Raw genomic sequence first — 15,000 nt, 5'->3', positions numbered from 1 at the left:
ATTTGAGCAGTAATCACTTGGGCACATTTTTACATAGTACAGATGACGCCCTCTGGTGGAGACGACTGGTGTAACAGAGCAGCACCAGATATTTAAACACCTGCACTCGAATACGACTTAAATCTTCCTCGAACACACCTGGAGTGTGAAGCCATAGCTCATACATCAATGTGCACAGTATCACCACACGTACTGCGTTCTCAGTGAGGAGGAGAATAATATCAGTACCGGTTTTCTCCGGTTCGTCCGGTGCGGTTCCCGCGATGCCGCTGCTCTCCAGGCCGTAGGACGGGTCGACTTTCCCCGTGCTCTTTGCTGCCTCCTGAACTTTCTTCACATGAGCTTCAACCAGCTCGGCTGGGACCTCCTCCCTCACGCGGGAGAACTCCTCTACATATATTATTTATATTTATAATATATATACACAAACATACATACATACACACACACACAAAACAGTGCAAATTTAAACAATTATAAATCACATTAATGTTAAAATCACACTCTTACTATATAGTATAGTATCACACACACCGAGAGCAGCCTTAGCGGCAGCCGCAGCCACTCTAGGGTCCACCACGGATGCGAGGAAGGCCACAGTGCTCATGACGGGGTTTCCTGATTGGCTGAAGGGGACAGGCTGATAGGCGAGGGGTCCGAGAGACGCCTCCGAACTCTCCAGGTACGGGTCCTCGATGGGCAGACGCAGGAAGTGAAGGATACACTCGTCCTGCGTCCGGCTGCCAACGTGCTCAGAAACCTTGTTCCAGTCGTCCTTGTACATCTCTAGAGCCTAGAGCAGACCGAAAAGCATTCATCAGAACCTAAAACAAAGAAATCATCACCCAAAGCAGCCCAAAAGATCAATGATCTCTCACACACTCACACACACACACACACACAGTAGAGAAACTCAGCAGTGTGATTTTTTATAATGTCACCTCTAATAACAGCAGAGTTTCTTGCTCGGTCCAATCTCGTGCACCGCTTCCTCCTTTACTCTGGAGAAAAAACACACACACACACACACACACACACACACACACACACACACAATTAATTTAATCCAAGAGCTCAGGCGCTCACTTTCCCGGAGACACGTTTATATGAGTTAACGGTCCAGGAGCTCACCTTAGGGTTCTTCTTGGAGTACATATCTGTCCTGAGGCCAAAGTTCTGCAGGTCTGTGGGTTTTTCTTTGCCTTTCTCTGGGAAGTTGAGCATCTGCTGAGCTGAGGGAACCTGACACACAGGAACATAAAGGGCATAAAAAAATACCTCATCGTTTACTCGCCAATGAAACACACAACAGGTCACGTAATGTCGTGTAAAGGTCACTTGATAACGCAGTTTATACGCCGGCAGCTCAGTATTAACAGGAGCAGTGTGCGGACGCTGACCTGCGGAGGGCGGTGGTGTAGAGGGACGAGGCCTGACGGTGTATCAGCCAGGACGTTAAAGTGTGGTGTGGGTGGAGGACCCATGGGCATCGGCCTGCTCTCCGCATCCACCTGATAGTTAACGAGACCCCACTGCTCCAGAAACGCGTGCACCCTGAGGAATAACACACACCATATTAATGTGATCCTTCCATACAACCAGAGCGACTGTGTGTGTGTGCGCGTGCACACCTCATGACCGCACACACGTCTCCAGTGAGGTTGCGTCTGCAGGAAGTGGAAGTGAGGTATTCCTGAGGGTTCAACCGGTACGTATCGATCATGAAGTTACGATACGCTAGATATCTAAACAAACAAACAAACAAACAAACAAACAAACAAACAAACAAACAAACAAACAGACTGTTAGATAGAGACATGGCATGCCGTCTTGGAATAATTCATATTCCATTTAAAAAAGTGCAACCAATGAACAAATCAATAAATACATCAATAAAGTTATTTTAGTGACAGCATTTCTTATCTGGATTTTAGGAAATGATTTAAAGTGAAAACTAGAACGCGCTCTTACTGAAAGATGAATGAAATGAAACGAAACTTACATCTCGGGGGATTTAGACTTGTTTTTTCCATTGAAGAACTCGGGCAAGGCTCGTCTCTCTATTTCATGAATCCTGGACACACACACACACACACACACTTAAATAAAATAAAAATTCTAAAAAGCAGTTGCTATTATCAGAGTAATATATTATTGGTGGAAATCAGTGATAAATTGTGCAGCAGGGGGCGCTCATGTGCACATCACCTGCAGTAAATTCAGTTAAACGCTTTCTACGATAAATTCGATCAGAAACAGAGGCAGGGCCGTATACAGAAGTGGCGTTGGATATAATAAACTGTTTGATGAGCCGTTATTTAAAAAGGTATACAAAAATGATTTCACTTTTATGTTAATAAAATCACATTTTTATAATAAATACTGAAATTCTAAACAATCAGAATGTAATTAGTTTTATTTAAAAAAAAAAAAAAAAAAAAAAACACAACTCCTTTTAGAGTTTTATTATCAGTAGCCCTAATAAGTATTAATTTATTAGTCTTGGCTCCAACACACACACACACACACACACACACACACACACACACACACACACACAGGATGTGAGACAGAAGCTCTTACGAGTTGTAGTCGAACCAGGCGGAGTAGCTGGGAATGATGATGTGATGCGTTTGCTCCGTCACGTTATCCTCGCCAGAGTCCATCAGACGGTTTACCTCCGTTTTACTCTGTTCATCATCATCCTGTCTCACACATGCGTGTACATGCACACGCGCACACACACACACAAAATTGTTTACATCCGTTGCTGATGAAGGTAGTACAGTTTATCGCTATACCACATCAGTTTCACACATTGAACAGTGGACTGAGCCTCCCACACACACACACACACACACACACACACACACGATAAAATGTCTTACCTTCCCCCCAGAACCCACAGAGCCGTCTTCCTGTTCATCTAAAAGAAAGAGAGAGAGAGGGGGAGAGAGAGAGAGAGAGAGAGAGAGAGAGAGAGAGAACTTGAACATTATTCCTGTCAGTACAGAAGATCAGATTATTCTTCATCATTATGAAATAATTTATTTTATGTAAACATTGTAAGATAATTGACTTTTTCTTTATTATTTTACCGATATATACAGACAGGGGGCGCTCTTACCCAGATCAGCCATGGTTCCTCCTTTAACCGGCGCGTTCTCGCTGTCCTTCTTCTGATTAACTGCAGGAAAAATAAAAACCCAGATAAATAAATAATCCCTCGAAATTCCCTCAGAAGTTGTGTGTGTGTGTGTGTGTGTGTGTGTGTGTTAGTTAACCATTTTTGGGCAGAGAAACCTCCTCCATTCCCGGAACAGGAGACGGATCCTCCATGTCTTTGGTGAGATCTTCATCCTGCTCATCATCGTCACGATGACCTCTGCGCTTCCAGTGCGGCCCGGAGCTCCTGAAACCGCAGAGACGAGTGTGAGAACGATTTGGAACACACTCTTAACCCTATGTGTGTGTGTGTGTGTGTGTGTGTGTGTGTGTGTGTGTGTAAGTACCCTCTCTTGCTGCCCTTCTTGCGGGATTCTGCGGGGGTGCTCGGGGGGGACGGGGAGCGCCGCCTCTTCTTCCCTCCACCCAGAGACTTTCGCTCCTTACGATCAGGTGTACGGGAAGACTGATCAGTAACCACGGCAACGGGATGAAGGATGAGAGAAAGAGCGAGAGAATGCGAAAATGAACGAGAGAATGGAACGGTTTCACACACAGCAGGGCGAAAAGAGGAGGAGGATGAGGAGGAGGAAGGGTGGAGAGTGTGGGGGTGATACAGATGGGTGACGCAGACCTGAGCGGTCGAGTTAGCGGTGTTAGCTTACCTCCTCCTCTTTAGGGAAGATGCGCTGGCGGAAATTGACCGGCTTCCTGTTCTCATCTACTTCATAATCTTCCTCGTTCATCCACTCGTTAAACGCGTCCGTGTCCAGGACCCACTTGGTGTGCACCTGGAGCAGGTAACATCCAAAAAATAAACAAACGTGACTGGAAGAACATTATTATTATTATTATTATTATTATTATCATTATTATCATCATCATCATTACTATAGTCTGACAGAACATTATTCCAATCTTCTCACCCTCCACGGTTTCTCCGAGCTCGGAGGATCCTCAATTTCACCGTCCACATCGCTGGTGGAAACCCAGGTATCATAACTGCACACACAATAAACCCAAAATATGAGGTGTGTTGATACCAGTGTCTTTCTAAATCTATCAGAGGGAGTTCAAATGGCGCAGCGTGCAGTCAGAATCTCATTCACCTGCCCAGGGAAAAATAAAGCCCTAGTGTATGTGTCAGAGGACGAGACTGACATTTTATATATTTATTGCTACAAATGTGTTAAACAGCAGTAAGAAAACAGTAATGCGTAAACCTAGACTTCATAATGAGCAACTCTTGTTTATTTTTTAATCTCGTCTTCCTGTTCCCAATTGGCTCACAAGGCTGAGGTTCGTCAGTTCATGGGTCAAAGTTCATCTACAACTAAAGCGCAAGAGTCTTTCATGCCCTGCGTCCTTTCCCCTTCAGTGAATCAGCGTTTTTATTTGTTGTATTCAGACTGACTGCTGTTTAACTGGAAAATAAAAATCAGTAAAGTGTCATTTTCTGGTGTGTCCACTAGGTGTCAGTGTAGCACGGGGACAGAAATCATAAGCGCTACAGATAAAACCGTAAAAGTTAGTACCTTGGACCGAGCTTATGGAGTTAAATTTGCGCCAAAACTAAACAAATAAACATACCACTTCACAAACAAACTCAATCTGCTTTTCAAAGGAAAACTCGGCTCTCAAACTAACAAAGCCATTTTCTCACAAATACAGCTAAACAACTTCCTCTTCCACACCAACAGATGGCACTGTCAATTTACAATAGTCTCCCGGAGAAGCATTACGCTGTACGTTACACCACAATACAGTGTAGTAAGCAAATATTATTTTATTATTAAATCCTGAAGTAATGTCTGTGTTTAACACAAGCTCAAGATATTTTCATGTTTTATCCTACTACGACAATAACAAGTTTATGCGCCAATTATTCCAATCTCGAACCTCAACTGCCCCAAGAGGACATTTTCATTGGATGTCTCTTAATGATAACATTCAGTGGAGGAAAACTTGGTTGTGGTACTTGGTATGAGTATTGCACACCAAATAAAATTAAAGTTGTTCATTATAGAATCCTGCAGAAAGTCTACACATGCAACGCGCTAGTTTTTCCTTTTTTAATTTCTTTATTTTTTTCCAATATGATATATAGAAATATATAATATAACTCTAATACACGCTTCGTGTGTGTGTGTGAGAAAGAGAGAGACACACACCTGTCGGGATAATTACCCCAGTGAACCAGCACCTGTTTGTCTTTGCGCATGACGGGACGCAGCCACTCCTCTGAAAAGACAAAAAACAAAACCACACACACACACACACACACACACACACACACATCAGTGAACAAATCAGCTGTAATAATTACAGAGCTGTTACAGTTAGTTTAGATGATCATACGGGAAACATTTAAACTGTAAAACCTCCAGCAATAAACACTGACAGTACACAATCAGCACACCACAGTGAGTGTGTGAGTGTGTGTGTGGAGTGTTTGAGCTGACCTTCCTCTGTCTGAGCTGGAGATGGACAGATAAGATGTGTGGCTTTGGATTTGTCCTCAGTGATGGAGCCCTAAAGAAAAAGAAAAATGTGTCCAAATCAGAACCAGGCTCTAACGTTTACGTACATCACACGTGCCGAGCTCACGTCTGACCTGATGTCTCTTGATGATGTCTTTCAGTTTGCTGGCCTGTTTTTGGTCTACGTCGGATGAGATGTACACGTTTGGCCGAGTTAGACAGTTATTCTGCAGGACGTAACATTATAGTGAACACACACATCTTATCACAACCTATAATATAATACATCATGTTATATCTGCGCTATAATGAACAGTTTACAAATAAAGTTAGATCCAGGAGGTTAAAAAAATGTATTTTTTGTGATGCGGTTATCTCAGGTGTGCATTTTACCTGTGCGAGAGTTTTCTCAATATTCATGAACATTTCAACATTTCTGTCCATCCTGGATGGATTCTGCAGATCGAACCGTCGCCTGAGTGAGCACGCGCACACACACACACACACACACACAGTGAGATAAGTAACAGAAAGAAACATGGAGGAGAACACCCCCCCCCCCCCCAAAAAAAAAAAAGTCACATCAGCACACGTTCATCATCTTAAGTTCCTAACTCACCATCCCTGTTCACTTTTAAACTTGTAAGCAGATCCCAGGATGTGACACAGAGCTCCACCAGCTTTGAAGTCCAAGAAGCTTTTTGCCTAAAGACACGAGACGGACCATGGACGGTTAATCTGATCACAGTATGGACAGTATCTAGACGTAGCGACTACGCAGTGACTCATAACATTATTTCTGATCAGTCCTTTATTCCACTGTCACTGAAAATGTTCACAAATTCTCCTTCTGCAAGACGTCTGTAGACAGATTTCATCACTGACAGGTTTAAGGTGATCAGTCGAACCTGCCTGAAATATAACTGCGTGGGTGTGGACTTACGGGCAGTTTGGTGAGGGCCGGGTTGCTCACTCTGCGTCCGAACGCATCCTCCTGAAACTGGAGAAGCTGAACCACCAGTCCCGCTAACGATTTACAGGACGGAGAGTCGGGCTGGACGTACTACACAAAAACAACACACAAAAAGGCTGTGTATGCTAATTTATACAGCTGCATGTATACACAAGTGTATAAAAAATTAAATGCATTAATACAAAAATAAATAACGTTGAGCCCTAACATTGTTGGATCATCTGAAGGGTGCCAAAACATTTACAGTGTCAATCTTCTTTCTGTTAAAACGGTGATTTGACAATGACTGAATGAATAAAACAGGTGGGCTACGGTTATTTCCCCCACCCATATTCAAAATAATAATAATCCCGCCTCCTGACCAAGGATTAGCTAGTATCTCATGAATACAAAATCCTGATTGGCTAATGTTAGATCAATATTAATAAATCAACCAATCATAGCACAGAAGTTGGATAATAGTAGCCAATCGCGACTCAGTAGGCGGGCTTCTGTCGGAACACTGATAGATAAAGCCAAGTTGTTGTTAGCAATGTGCTAATCTCGCTCCACTGACTTAAAAAAAAAAACAACCAATTATTTCAGAGGATCATGGCATAAAATAATTAGAATTACAACTATTATTTTCTGTGTTCGAGTTCGACACTTCTTGGAACAAGACGAAATAGACGAAGTTTCGTGTAAAATAAAGACTGAATATTTATTAAACAGAACTTAGCTAAGCCAGCGAATTCTGCTGCTATTATACTGTCTATATACAATCATAGTAGACTTTTATTAAAATCTAAACAATATAACATATGCATATAATATACAATATTACTATAAAAACAAACAAAAAGCGTTAATAAATGAATAATCAGCGTTGGTTAACAGACTCCTTGCTTTAGTAAATAATTTAACTAATTAGATTAACTTTTTTATTAATAGCCATTCATTCATACTCATTGTTTACAGCGAATTAAACTATATTTTCACAGCTCAAAACAAGAATATATGGTTTAACAGAGTTGTGTTAACGCGGTTAACCCGGGTCGAAACCCAAACCGCTCCCTACACCGCGTACAAGTGCACTACAGTATGTGCGGAGATAATGAGTCACATACACTATGTAGTGTCCTAGAAGTCCATTTGAGACGCCGCCCCAACATACAGCAGCTAGTTTAGCATTAGCATTATCCAGCTAACCTTTTTGTAGTGTTTTCCGATCCACAGCCGAACCGTCTCGAGTTGAGAAACCGTCTCAGCGCTCTCCCAAAATTTAGCCGACGGCCCGCCGTCCTTTTTTCTGCCTACCGAAGCACCGGATCCACCCTGACCGGCCGTTGATCCTCCCGAGCCCGTGCCGCCCGCCGCAGTCGCCGCAGTTCCCGCAGTCGCCATTGTTTCCTCTCACAGCGAGACGCTACACCATGAAGCTCACCGTGCTAAAATTCGAAAATTAACCTGCGCATGCGCGAGTTTGTCCCGTTGTCTCGCGATTCAATGATGTACGCGAAGGTTGATTGCGTCACGCAGAAGTAGGAAGTAAATTCCCGATGAGACGAATAAATGATAATAGATGTGTAAAGGTGTCGGTGTAATAAGTTGTAACGTTTTTAAATAGGTCGGGATTGTATAACACATCCGAACACGTCCCACATTCACACATCATTCGAATATTAGAAAGACTCAAGACTTTTAGTACTTTTTGTAGTCTTTTGGACAAACTACCTGTCCCATAAAGCAACGCAGGCTCGTCTGGATAAATTAGAGACCGCCATCTCATCCGGGTATTTAGGCCGTAGCGGCGGGTACACGGTTAGTTACCGTTTTTCTAATCCGAATTCCATATATGAAAAAACAAATCTAAAGAGCGCCATCTAGTGGACAAAACAATTAACAGCGCATTATTGGTAATTTAACCACCTGAAGTAGTTGTTTTTGTCCACTAGATGTCTCTGTAGACAAGTTTAAAGTCGCAGGTCTGCTTTTATTATCGCTATGATTAAAATAAAAAAAAAAGAAGAAGAAAGAAGGAGAACCACAAGAACTACACCAGTAATATACAGCTGCTCATTATTGCACTGCAGCTTGGTCACGTGCAGAAACTGGGAACCAATCAAAATGTTCTATTTTAAAGAGACTCTTTTTAAAATAAGCCGCATGGGCCTTCAGAATGATTAGATTGGAAAAACGTGAGGTTCTGGTGAGCAGATAAAATATTTAATAGTAATAATAACAAGTAGTGAAGCTCTCCGGCAGCATGAAGGTGTCGGTGAGTTTCCTTTTCTTTGGGCTTCACTGACGTCCTCTATTTTCATTCTGCGTTCTTCTGTGATTATTTGAAAGTTTTAATTGGGTTTTAAACTGTTCGAGGATTATTTGGGTTGTGACTGCTGGTTCTGTATCACTTACAGTTTGAGGATTTAAACTTAATCTGTGTTTTTATTCTAGATCTTTGGTGTGTTCTTGATTACCATGGGTTAGTCCAATCAAATCTACTATGTTGTTGTTGATGCCAGATGTCCTTTGTGGGGCTGAGTCACTAACTTGACTCAGCAAATTGTTTGTTTGCATTGCAGGATTCTTTTCTCCGAGTCCGGTACTTCCAGAACATTTTCCTCATTTTCCCAGCAGTGAGCTTTAAACTCTGCAGCCGAGGCATTAAACCATGTAGTACAGACTATTAGTCTACATTAACTTTACACAGTGAAAAGCAAACCCTAATCACAAGCCAACTAATACTGTATACATGCAGCTTAATGTCTGTTTTGTAATACATCTCTCTTCCAGTTTGTTATGCTCAGTGGTTTGATCGTGACAATCCTAGTGGATTAGGAGATTATGAAACACTGGCCAACCTGAGAGAAGAATATCTACATGAGCTCTGCCACAAGCCTTTAGCCATTGATGCTCAGACTATGGATGATGTTCCAGCCTCACGCACTGGACAAGTGTTTCAATAGTAAGTTTTCCTTTACAGTTTGCTCCAAGTTGCAGTTTTAAACATAACTAATTTTCTGGGTTATAATTATTCTGATTCAGGACATCACCTTGTCCATTGGTGTTTTACTATAATAGTTCTCTTTTAATGTGCTTGTGAGTCCCAAAAACCTTGTGAACCACTACAGCTGATATTTATAGAACCTGTTGTAATTGAGATTGTTCTAGTGTTCTGTAGATTGGATTCTGAATTAAGTGTTTGCAGGAGTTGAGACAAGGTTCTGATGTCAGGTGACTTGTGGAAAATGTCTCTCTGTCCCTCTCCTCTACAACAAGGTGCAGGGCTTCGCCTGTGTGAATTCTCAGCAGGATGAAGGACCGTGTCTAGATTACAAGGTGCGTTTTGGGCCTCCGGCTCCGACCGACGTGATGCCTCAGTAAACCCCTTTTTACCTGTCTGTTTTTTCAGTCATCTTATCACCGCCTTCTGTATTCCTATTGCTTCATGTCTCTTTTTAATAACTCAAATGTGTATGAGAACATGTGCTCCAGATCATCTACAGAATCAGTCACTTGTGTTTGAGGTGTTTTTGATCGATTAATCGCATGAACAATTTGTATGCACTCTAATGAGAAACTGATGACTGTAATAAAAATAATTACCTTCAGTCCTGCTTGTCCGATTCTTGATCTGTGCTCCAAAGGAGTCATGCCAGTTTTGTGGGTTTTTATTAATTTATAGAAATTAACTGCATGTCCCAGATGCTGTAGTTCGTCTACTGTAAACCAAGCAGTAGAAGGAACTTTGATTCTCAAACCATCCTACAAACATACAATACTCACCGACTTGTGTTAAATCGTTAGTAGTATATATCCTGTGTTCTTGTTTTCATTAAATAAAGCACTAAGTTTTGCACATTTATGTGAAAAATACACGTAGCTTCTGCATAAGCAAAAATGTATGAGCAGAACAAAATGAGCACAAATTAAGTTGAATTCTTCAACTGAGTGTCCTTTTATAGGATCGTGATCAATCTATTAAAAAGCTCAATGAATTTCATTGATTGGACTGTGGCATGAAGCACACAGTCAAACAAAAATCTGAACGCAAACATAAACAAATAATTGGTAGGTCGTGTTTCCTCCAAACCGGCAGGTGGCGATGAAGCACATTCACCGCTCAAATACAACCGAGGGGGGAAAAGCGCTGTTGCTCAAACGAGTCCCAAATCACTCTTTTGTCCTTACACAAGTGCACTGTGTAGTGTGTGAAATAACACACCCTGCACCCTATGTAGTGCACTTGATGGCTAATAAGAAGGGATTTGTGATGCGGTTTGAAACACTGCGCGGTTTAAAAGTAAGTACGAGTGCTCTTTATTTTTCTCTTTTATAGCAGAACAAAGATGATTATTAAATGCTGTAATTGTGTAAAACCTGAATAAATCTTCACGAAAAGTGGCTAAATGTTCCGAAATGTTGCTATCGCTTCCTTTTTCATACACGCTTTAACTGACCTTCACAAAAACACATTTCAGCTAATTCCCACATTTAATACATTAAACTCATTTACACCACGGCGCTGCTGAGGTCTGCGTTCTGATTGGTCAGGAGGTGGTGATTAATTCTCTAGAACAGCGGCTCTGACAATAGCGCAGGTTTATATTAATGCCCTCGTTCTAATATGTTATGGTTTCTATAGTAAGAGCTCGTGAAATGTGTTTATGTAACGTGTATGGAAGGAGTCTCCAGTGTCAGCGCTTTGTAACAGAGGTAAAGCTGTAGGACAGAGGAGTTTACACTAATAGTTTATTATTGCTGTGCTGTGAGAGGAATAAAACACTCAGGAAGGTGCTGCTATTAATAATCAACCTCAGGGTGGTAACAGAACCTCCACTGCATCACACCGGCCCAGAGGTGATTATTTTACTAGAACAGCAGCACACAGTGTTTATTACTTCCATATGACATGTCGTAAACACAAAGCTGTTTAATACAGTGTTTATTACTTCCATATGACATGTCGTAAACACAAAGCTGTTTAATACAGTGTTTATTACTTCCATATGACATGTCGTAAACACAAAGCTGTTTAATACAGTGTTTATTACTTCCATATGACATGTCGTAAACACAAAGCTGTTTAATACAGTGTTTATTACTTCCATATGACATGTCGTAAACACAAAGCTGTTTAATACAGTGTTTATTACTTCCATATGACATGTCGTAAACACAAAGCTGTTTAATACAGTGTTTATTACTTCCATATGACATGTCGTAAACACATAGCTGTTTAATACAGTGTTCACTGCAGTAGTTTACGGTGATGTGACGCTCCGCCTCCAACATGTCTGTATTACACACTCGGCCTTTTGTTAGTCAATATGTTGAACCTGATAAAGATGAAGCTGCTTCGTTATCACACACTCCACCCTGATACACACACACACACACACACACACACACACACACTCTTCAGTCCTTGTTAACAGGACTGTTTTCCAACAGAGAAACTTTTACACAAAAACACACTCAGGATTTAACGCTGTTTCTCTGCTGTAATAAAGACGCGTGTGAAATTGTCTCTTTGTTCAGGTGAAGATTTCTCATTCTGGAGGTTTTTGCTTTTACACTCTGATTTATGACCACAAATACCGGTAAGCTCGGTTATTATTTATATAAATTAATATAATGATAATCATCACCATCATCATCATCAATTTTTGGAAGTTATATGGCACTTAATAAAACTGGATGGAGAGACTTCAGACTTTTGGGAGAAATCTCCCCTTTTTTTCACAGCGTCTGTTGTGGGATTTGATTTTCGTCTACACATACATGAATCTAAATAAATATATGATGTTCTTGTTGTGCCATGTGTTGATGATGAAGGTGTGTGTGTGTGTGTGTGCAAGTGTGTGTGAATGCAGAAGTGTGTGGCTGTTCTCGGAGGTGGGGTCAGCGGTCTTTCAGCCTGCTATTACCTCAGCAAGAGCTCCCATGTCTCCAAGGTAAACATTATTATTGTTATTATTGTTATTATTATCATTATTATTATTATTATTATTATTATGTCCACTGTGTGTTGTTCACTGTGTGCTCCTGCAGGTGGTGCTGTTGGAGGCAACCGGGAGGTTTGGAGGGTGGATAAACACTACTCGTAGGGAGGATGGAGCTGTATTTGAACTCGGCCCGAGAGGAGTCCGGCCGGCCGGAGCGGTCGGGATAAACACACTAAACATGGTATTATAATCTACGAAGGTGTTTAATGAAATCCTCTGAGCTGTAATCACAGTAAGAACTTCAGGTCCATGTTGGAAATTGCATCCACTGACATTTCTAGCCTAACTCAAAGCTCTCGTTAACCACGCCCTTTAATTTATCACCAAATAACTTCTCTTAAACACATTTATCTTAAGGAGAGATCTTAGCGGAGATATCAAGGTCAGCTGAACTTTTAGAAATGATAGAATCTCAAAAATAAGTCGCAGAGCTGTAAATTAAAATGGAAGTTTGGCTCCTGTCGCATTCACTAAGAAGGGAAGGGGCGGGGTTAAAGCTGAGGGCCTCAGAGACATTTTGTCTTCACTTTTAAAGTCCACTCACACACACACACAAATATATATATATATATATATACACACATAGTCACTGGTTCTGCCTGTCTCCTTCAGCTGTCTGATTTGGGTCTGGAGCGTGAGATCCTCCCGGTTCCTCATGATCACATGGCCTCCAAGAACCGGTTCCTGTATATGAAAGGAGAGTTACATAAACTACCGTCCAGCCTCAGGTTGGATTTCATTGCACACGTTTACACACAAATCACTCTGGAGTACATGATGATGAAGATGAGTGATGCTTTTCCTCCTGCTGTGTCTCTCTCTCTCTCTCTCTCTCTCTCTCTCTCTCTCTCTCTCTCTTCTCAGTGGAGTGGTGAAAACTGTGCCTCCGTTTTCCAGCCCCATCTTCCTCAGCGTGATGAAGGAGGTCCTGGTGAGGAAGGGGAAGCAGGAGGACGAGTCCGTGCACTCGTTCATGTCCAGGAGATTCGGCTCTGAGGTGAGCCATTCCTGACTCGTGTTGCAATTCGGTTAAAAACGGTTTAAAGCTCCAGCCGGGATTCGTGAATATACATGAGTATGCAAATTAGGAAACGCACCCAAACGGTCAGTGTCGTTTCCATTTGAGTTTCGATTTGTTCCAGCCTCATTTTCTGGTTGCTTTTATCTAACAGAAGGCAAATCCGTCAGAATATGCTTCAGCGTTACCATGGCAACCACCATCTTGCCATCACTAAAATTAGCTAAGTCAGCTAGCTAGTAAATTTAGCACACTGGTTCTGTGGGTAAATAGTTCCAAATACCACCCCGTCAACCTCAAATCTGTGACCTGATTGGTCCGAAGATAAGATTACTAATTTAGTGACATCACGGACAGAGCTCATAAGTAGCCACGCCCCCAGATAAGGCTAGGAAAGTCCAGAGAGTCTGTATTAAAAGTGATTTTAGCAAAAAAAACAAACAAGCAAACAAAAGCATTCAATTTGAGCCAAAATCTGTAGACTCGGAATCAGCACCTGAGAGGAGTTTAATCCTACCCAGAAGGCATTGCTGCAGTCTGACACCGTTTCCTGTGCGTGCGTGTGTGTGTGCGTGTGTGTGTGTGTGTGTGTGTGTGTGTGTGTGTGTGTGTAGTTAGCAGACATAGTAATTGACTGTCTGTGTCGTGGAGTGTTTGCGGGAGACAGCAGGCAGCTGAGCGTGCGCTCGTGTTTCCCGCCGCTGCACAGGGCCGAGCAGGATTGGGGCTCCGTCCTACTGGGCATGCTCATTGGGGGAGGTAATGTTTATTATAATTATATCATTAGTAATTAATAACATTAATAAAATCCTCTTTACCGCGTGTGGAGCTAATAATGACTGAGTGAATGAATGCCAGTGCTCTGTGACACAGTATTTTGTTGTGATTATAAATGTATTTAATTTCATTCTGAATTTTAATGATGTAATAGCTTTAGCATGTGGGTATTAATGAGTGTGTAATGTTATAGAGTAAACATTAGCAGTCCCTTTCGACACGGACGATCGGCTTCGTATCACTCGTGAGCAGAGAAAATCCCGAGCGGACAACAAATACGCAGTTAAAACGTCACTACGTCGTGAACGCCGTGCACGGCGTGAAGAGTAGAACCACGTTTGATCCTGATACATGGACCAGCACATCTAGAGCACAGACATGTGTAAGGAAGGACGTGTAAGTGTGGAAAGAAGAAAAGAAGGAAGTGTAATTAAGGAAGGAAGGAAGGCAGGAGGGACAGAAGCATACGTGAGAATGGACAGTGGGATGTGGGGAAGAAAAGAAGGATGGCAGGATGGAAGAAAGGAAGGAAGGAAAAATATGTACAGAAGGAAGTATGCGATTACGAGTAAGTAAGGATCAAAGTATTAACGAGGA

At 41.9% G+C, this 15,000-nt stretch overlaps 2 protein-coding genes and 1 long non-coding RNA gene across 4 annotated transcripts in view; 2 read left to right on the top strand and 1 right to left on the bottom strand.

Annotated features, from left to right (window-relative positions):
- The window catches only part of smarcc1a (SWI/SNF related, matrix associated, actin dependent regulator of chromatin, subfamily c, member 1a), a 12,307-nt gene extending 4,241 nt beyond the window's left edge, over window positions 1–8,066 (bottom strand). The window contains exons 1-21 of the mRNA XM_017453034.3: window positions 7,807–8,066; window positions 6,589–6,708; window positions 6,265–6,350; window positions 6,039–6,120; window positions 5,780–5,872; window positions 5,628–5,697; window positions 5,337–5,406; window positions 4,092–4,167; window positions 3,831–3,956; window positions 3,513–3,631; window positions 3,285–3,412; window positions 3,128–3,187; window positions 2,889–2,926; window positions 2,584–2,705; window positions 2,003–2,074; window positions 1,632–1,745; window positions 1,401–1,554; window positions 1,132–1,242; window positions 942–1,001; window positions 535–793; window positions 229–390 (exon numbers count right to left, since the gene is read on the bottom strand). Of these exons, the coding sequence (XP_017308523.1) occupies window positions 229–390; window positions 535–793; window positions 942–1,001; window positions 1,132–1,242; window positions 1,401–1,554; window positions 1,632–1,745; window positions 2,003–2,074; window positions 2,584–2,705; window positions 2,889–2,926; window positions 3,128–3,187; window positions 3,285–3,412; window positions 3,513–3,631; window positions 3,831–3,956; window positions 4,092–4,167; window positions 5,337–5,406; window positions 5,628–5,697; window positions 5,780–5,872; window positions 6,039–6,120; window positions 6,265–6,350; window positions 6,589–6,708; window positions 7,807–8,001 (2,317 nt within the window). The 5' untranslated portion in view covers window positions 8,002–8,066. The remainder of the gene's footprint in view (window positions 1–228; window positions 391–534; window positions 794–941; window positions 1,002–1,131; window positions 1,243–1,400; window positions 1,555–1,631; window positions 1,746–2,002; window positions 2,075–2,583; window positions 2,706–2,888; window positions 2,927–3,127; window positions 3,188–3,284; window positions 3,413–3,512; window positions 3,632–3,830; window positions 3,957–4,091; window positions 4,168–5,336; window positions 5,407–5,627; window positions 5,698–5,779; window positions 5,873–6,038; window positions 6,121–6,264; window positions 6,351–6,588; window positions 6,709–7,806) is intronic.
- Window positions 8,067–8,170: 104 nt separating this feature from the next.
- Window positions 8,171–10,408, top strand: LOC124626221 (uncharacterized). Its single transcript, XR_006980920.2, has 3 exons — window positions 8,171–8,418; window positions 9,394–9,565; window positions 9,880–10,408. It is a non-coding gene; the product is annotated as an uncharacterized LOC124626221 (long non-coding RNA).
- Window positions 10,409–10,815: 407 nt separating this feature from the next.
- The window catches only part of ppox (protoporphyrinogen oxidase), an 11,135-nt gene continuing 6,950 nt past the window's right edge, over window positions 10,816–15,000 (top strand). The window contains exons 1-7 of one of the 2 annotated variants that reach the window (XM_017453047.3): window positions 10,816–10,903; window positions 12,142–12,203; window positions 12,439–12,557; window positions 12,655–12,789; window positions 13,221–13,336; window positions 13,473–13,605; window positions 14,241–14,385. In XM_017453047.3, coding sequence (XP_017308536.1) covers window positions 12,471–12,557; window positions 12,655–12,789; window positions 13,221–13,336; window positions 13,473–13,605; window positions 14,241–14,385 — 616 coding nt within the window. In that variant the 5' untranslated portion in view covers window positions 10,816–10,903; window positions 12,142–12,203; window positions 12,439–12,470. The remainder of the gene's footprint in view (window positions 10,904–12,141; window positions 12,204–12,438; window positions 12,558–12,654; window positions 12,790–13,220; window positions 13,337–13,472; window positions 13,606–14,240; window positions 14,386–15,000) is intronic. The other variant, XM_017453045.3, reaches the window with a different exon arrangement.

This window comes from Ictalurus punctatus, chromosome 23 (assembly GCF_001660625.3).
Source record: "Ictalurus punctatus breed USDA103 chromosome 23, Coco_2.0, whole genome shotgun sequence".
NCBI classification, from domain to species: domain Eukaryota; kingdom Metazoa; phylum Chordata; class Actinopteri; order Siluriformes; family Ictaluridae; genus Ictalurus; species Ictalurus punctatus.
Note: the sequence above shows the minus strand (reverse complement) of the source record. Positions and strands in the feature narration are given on the sequence as shown.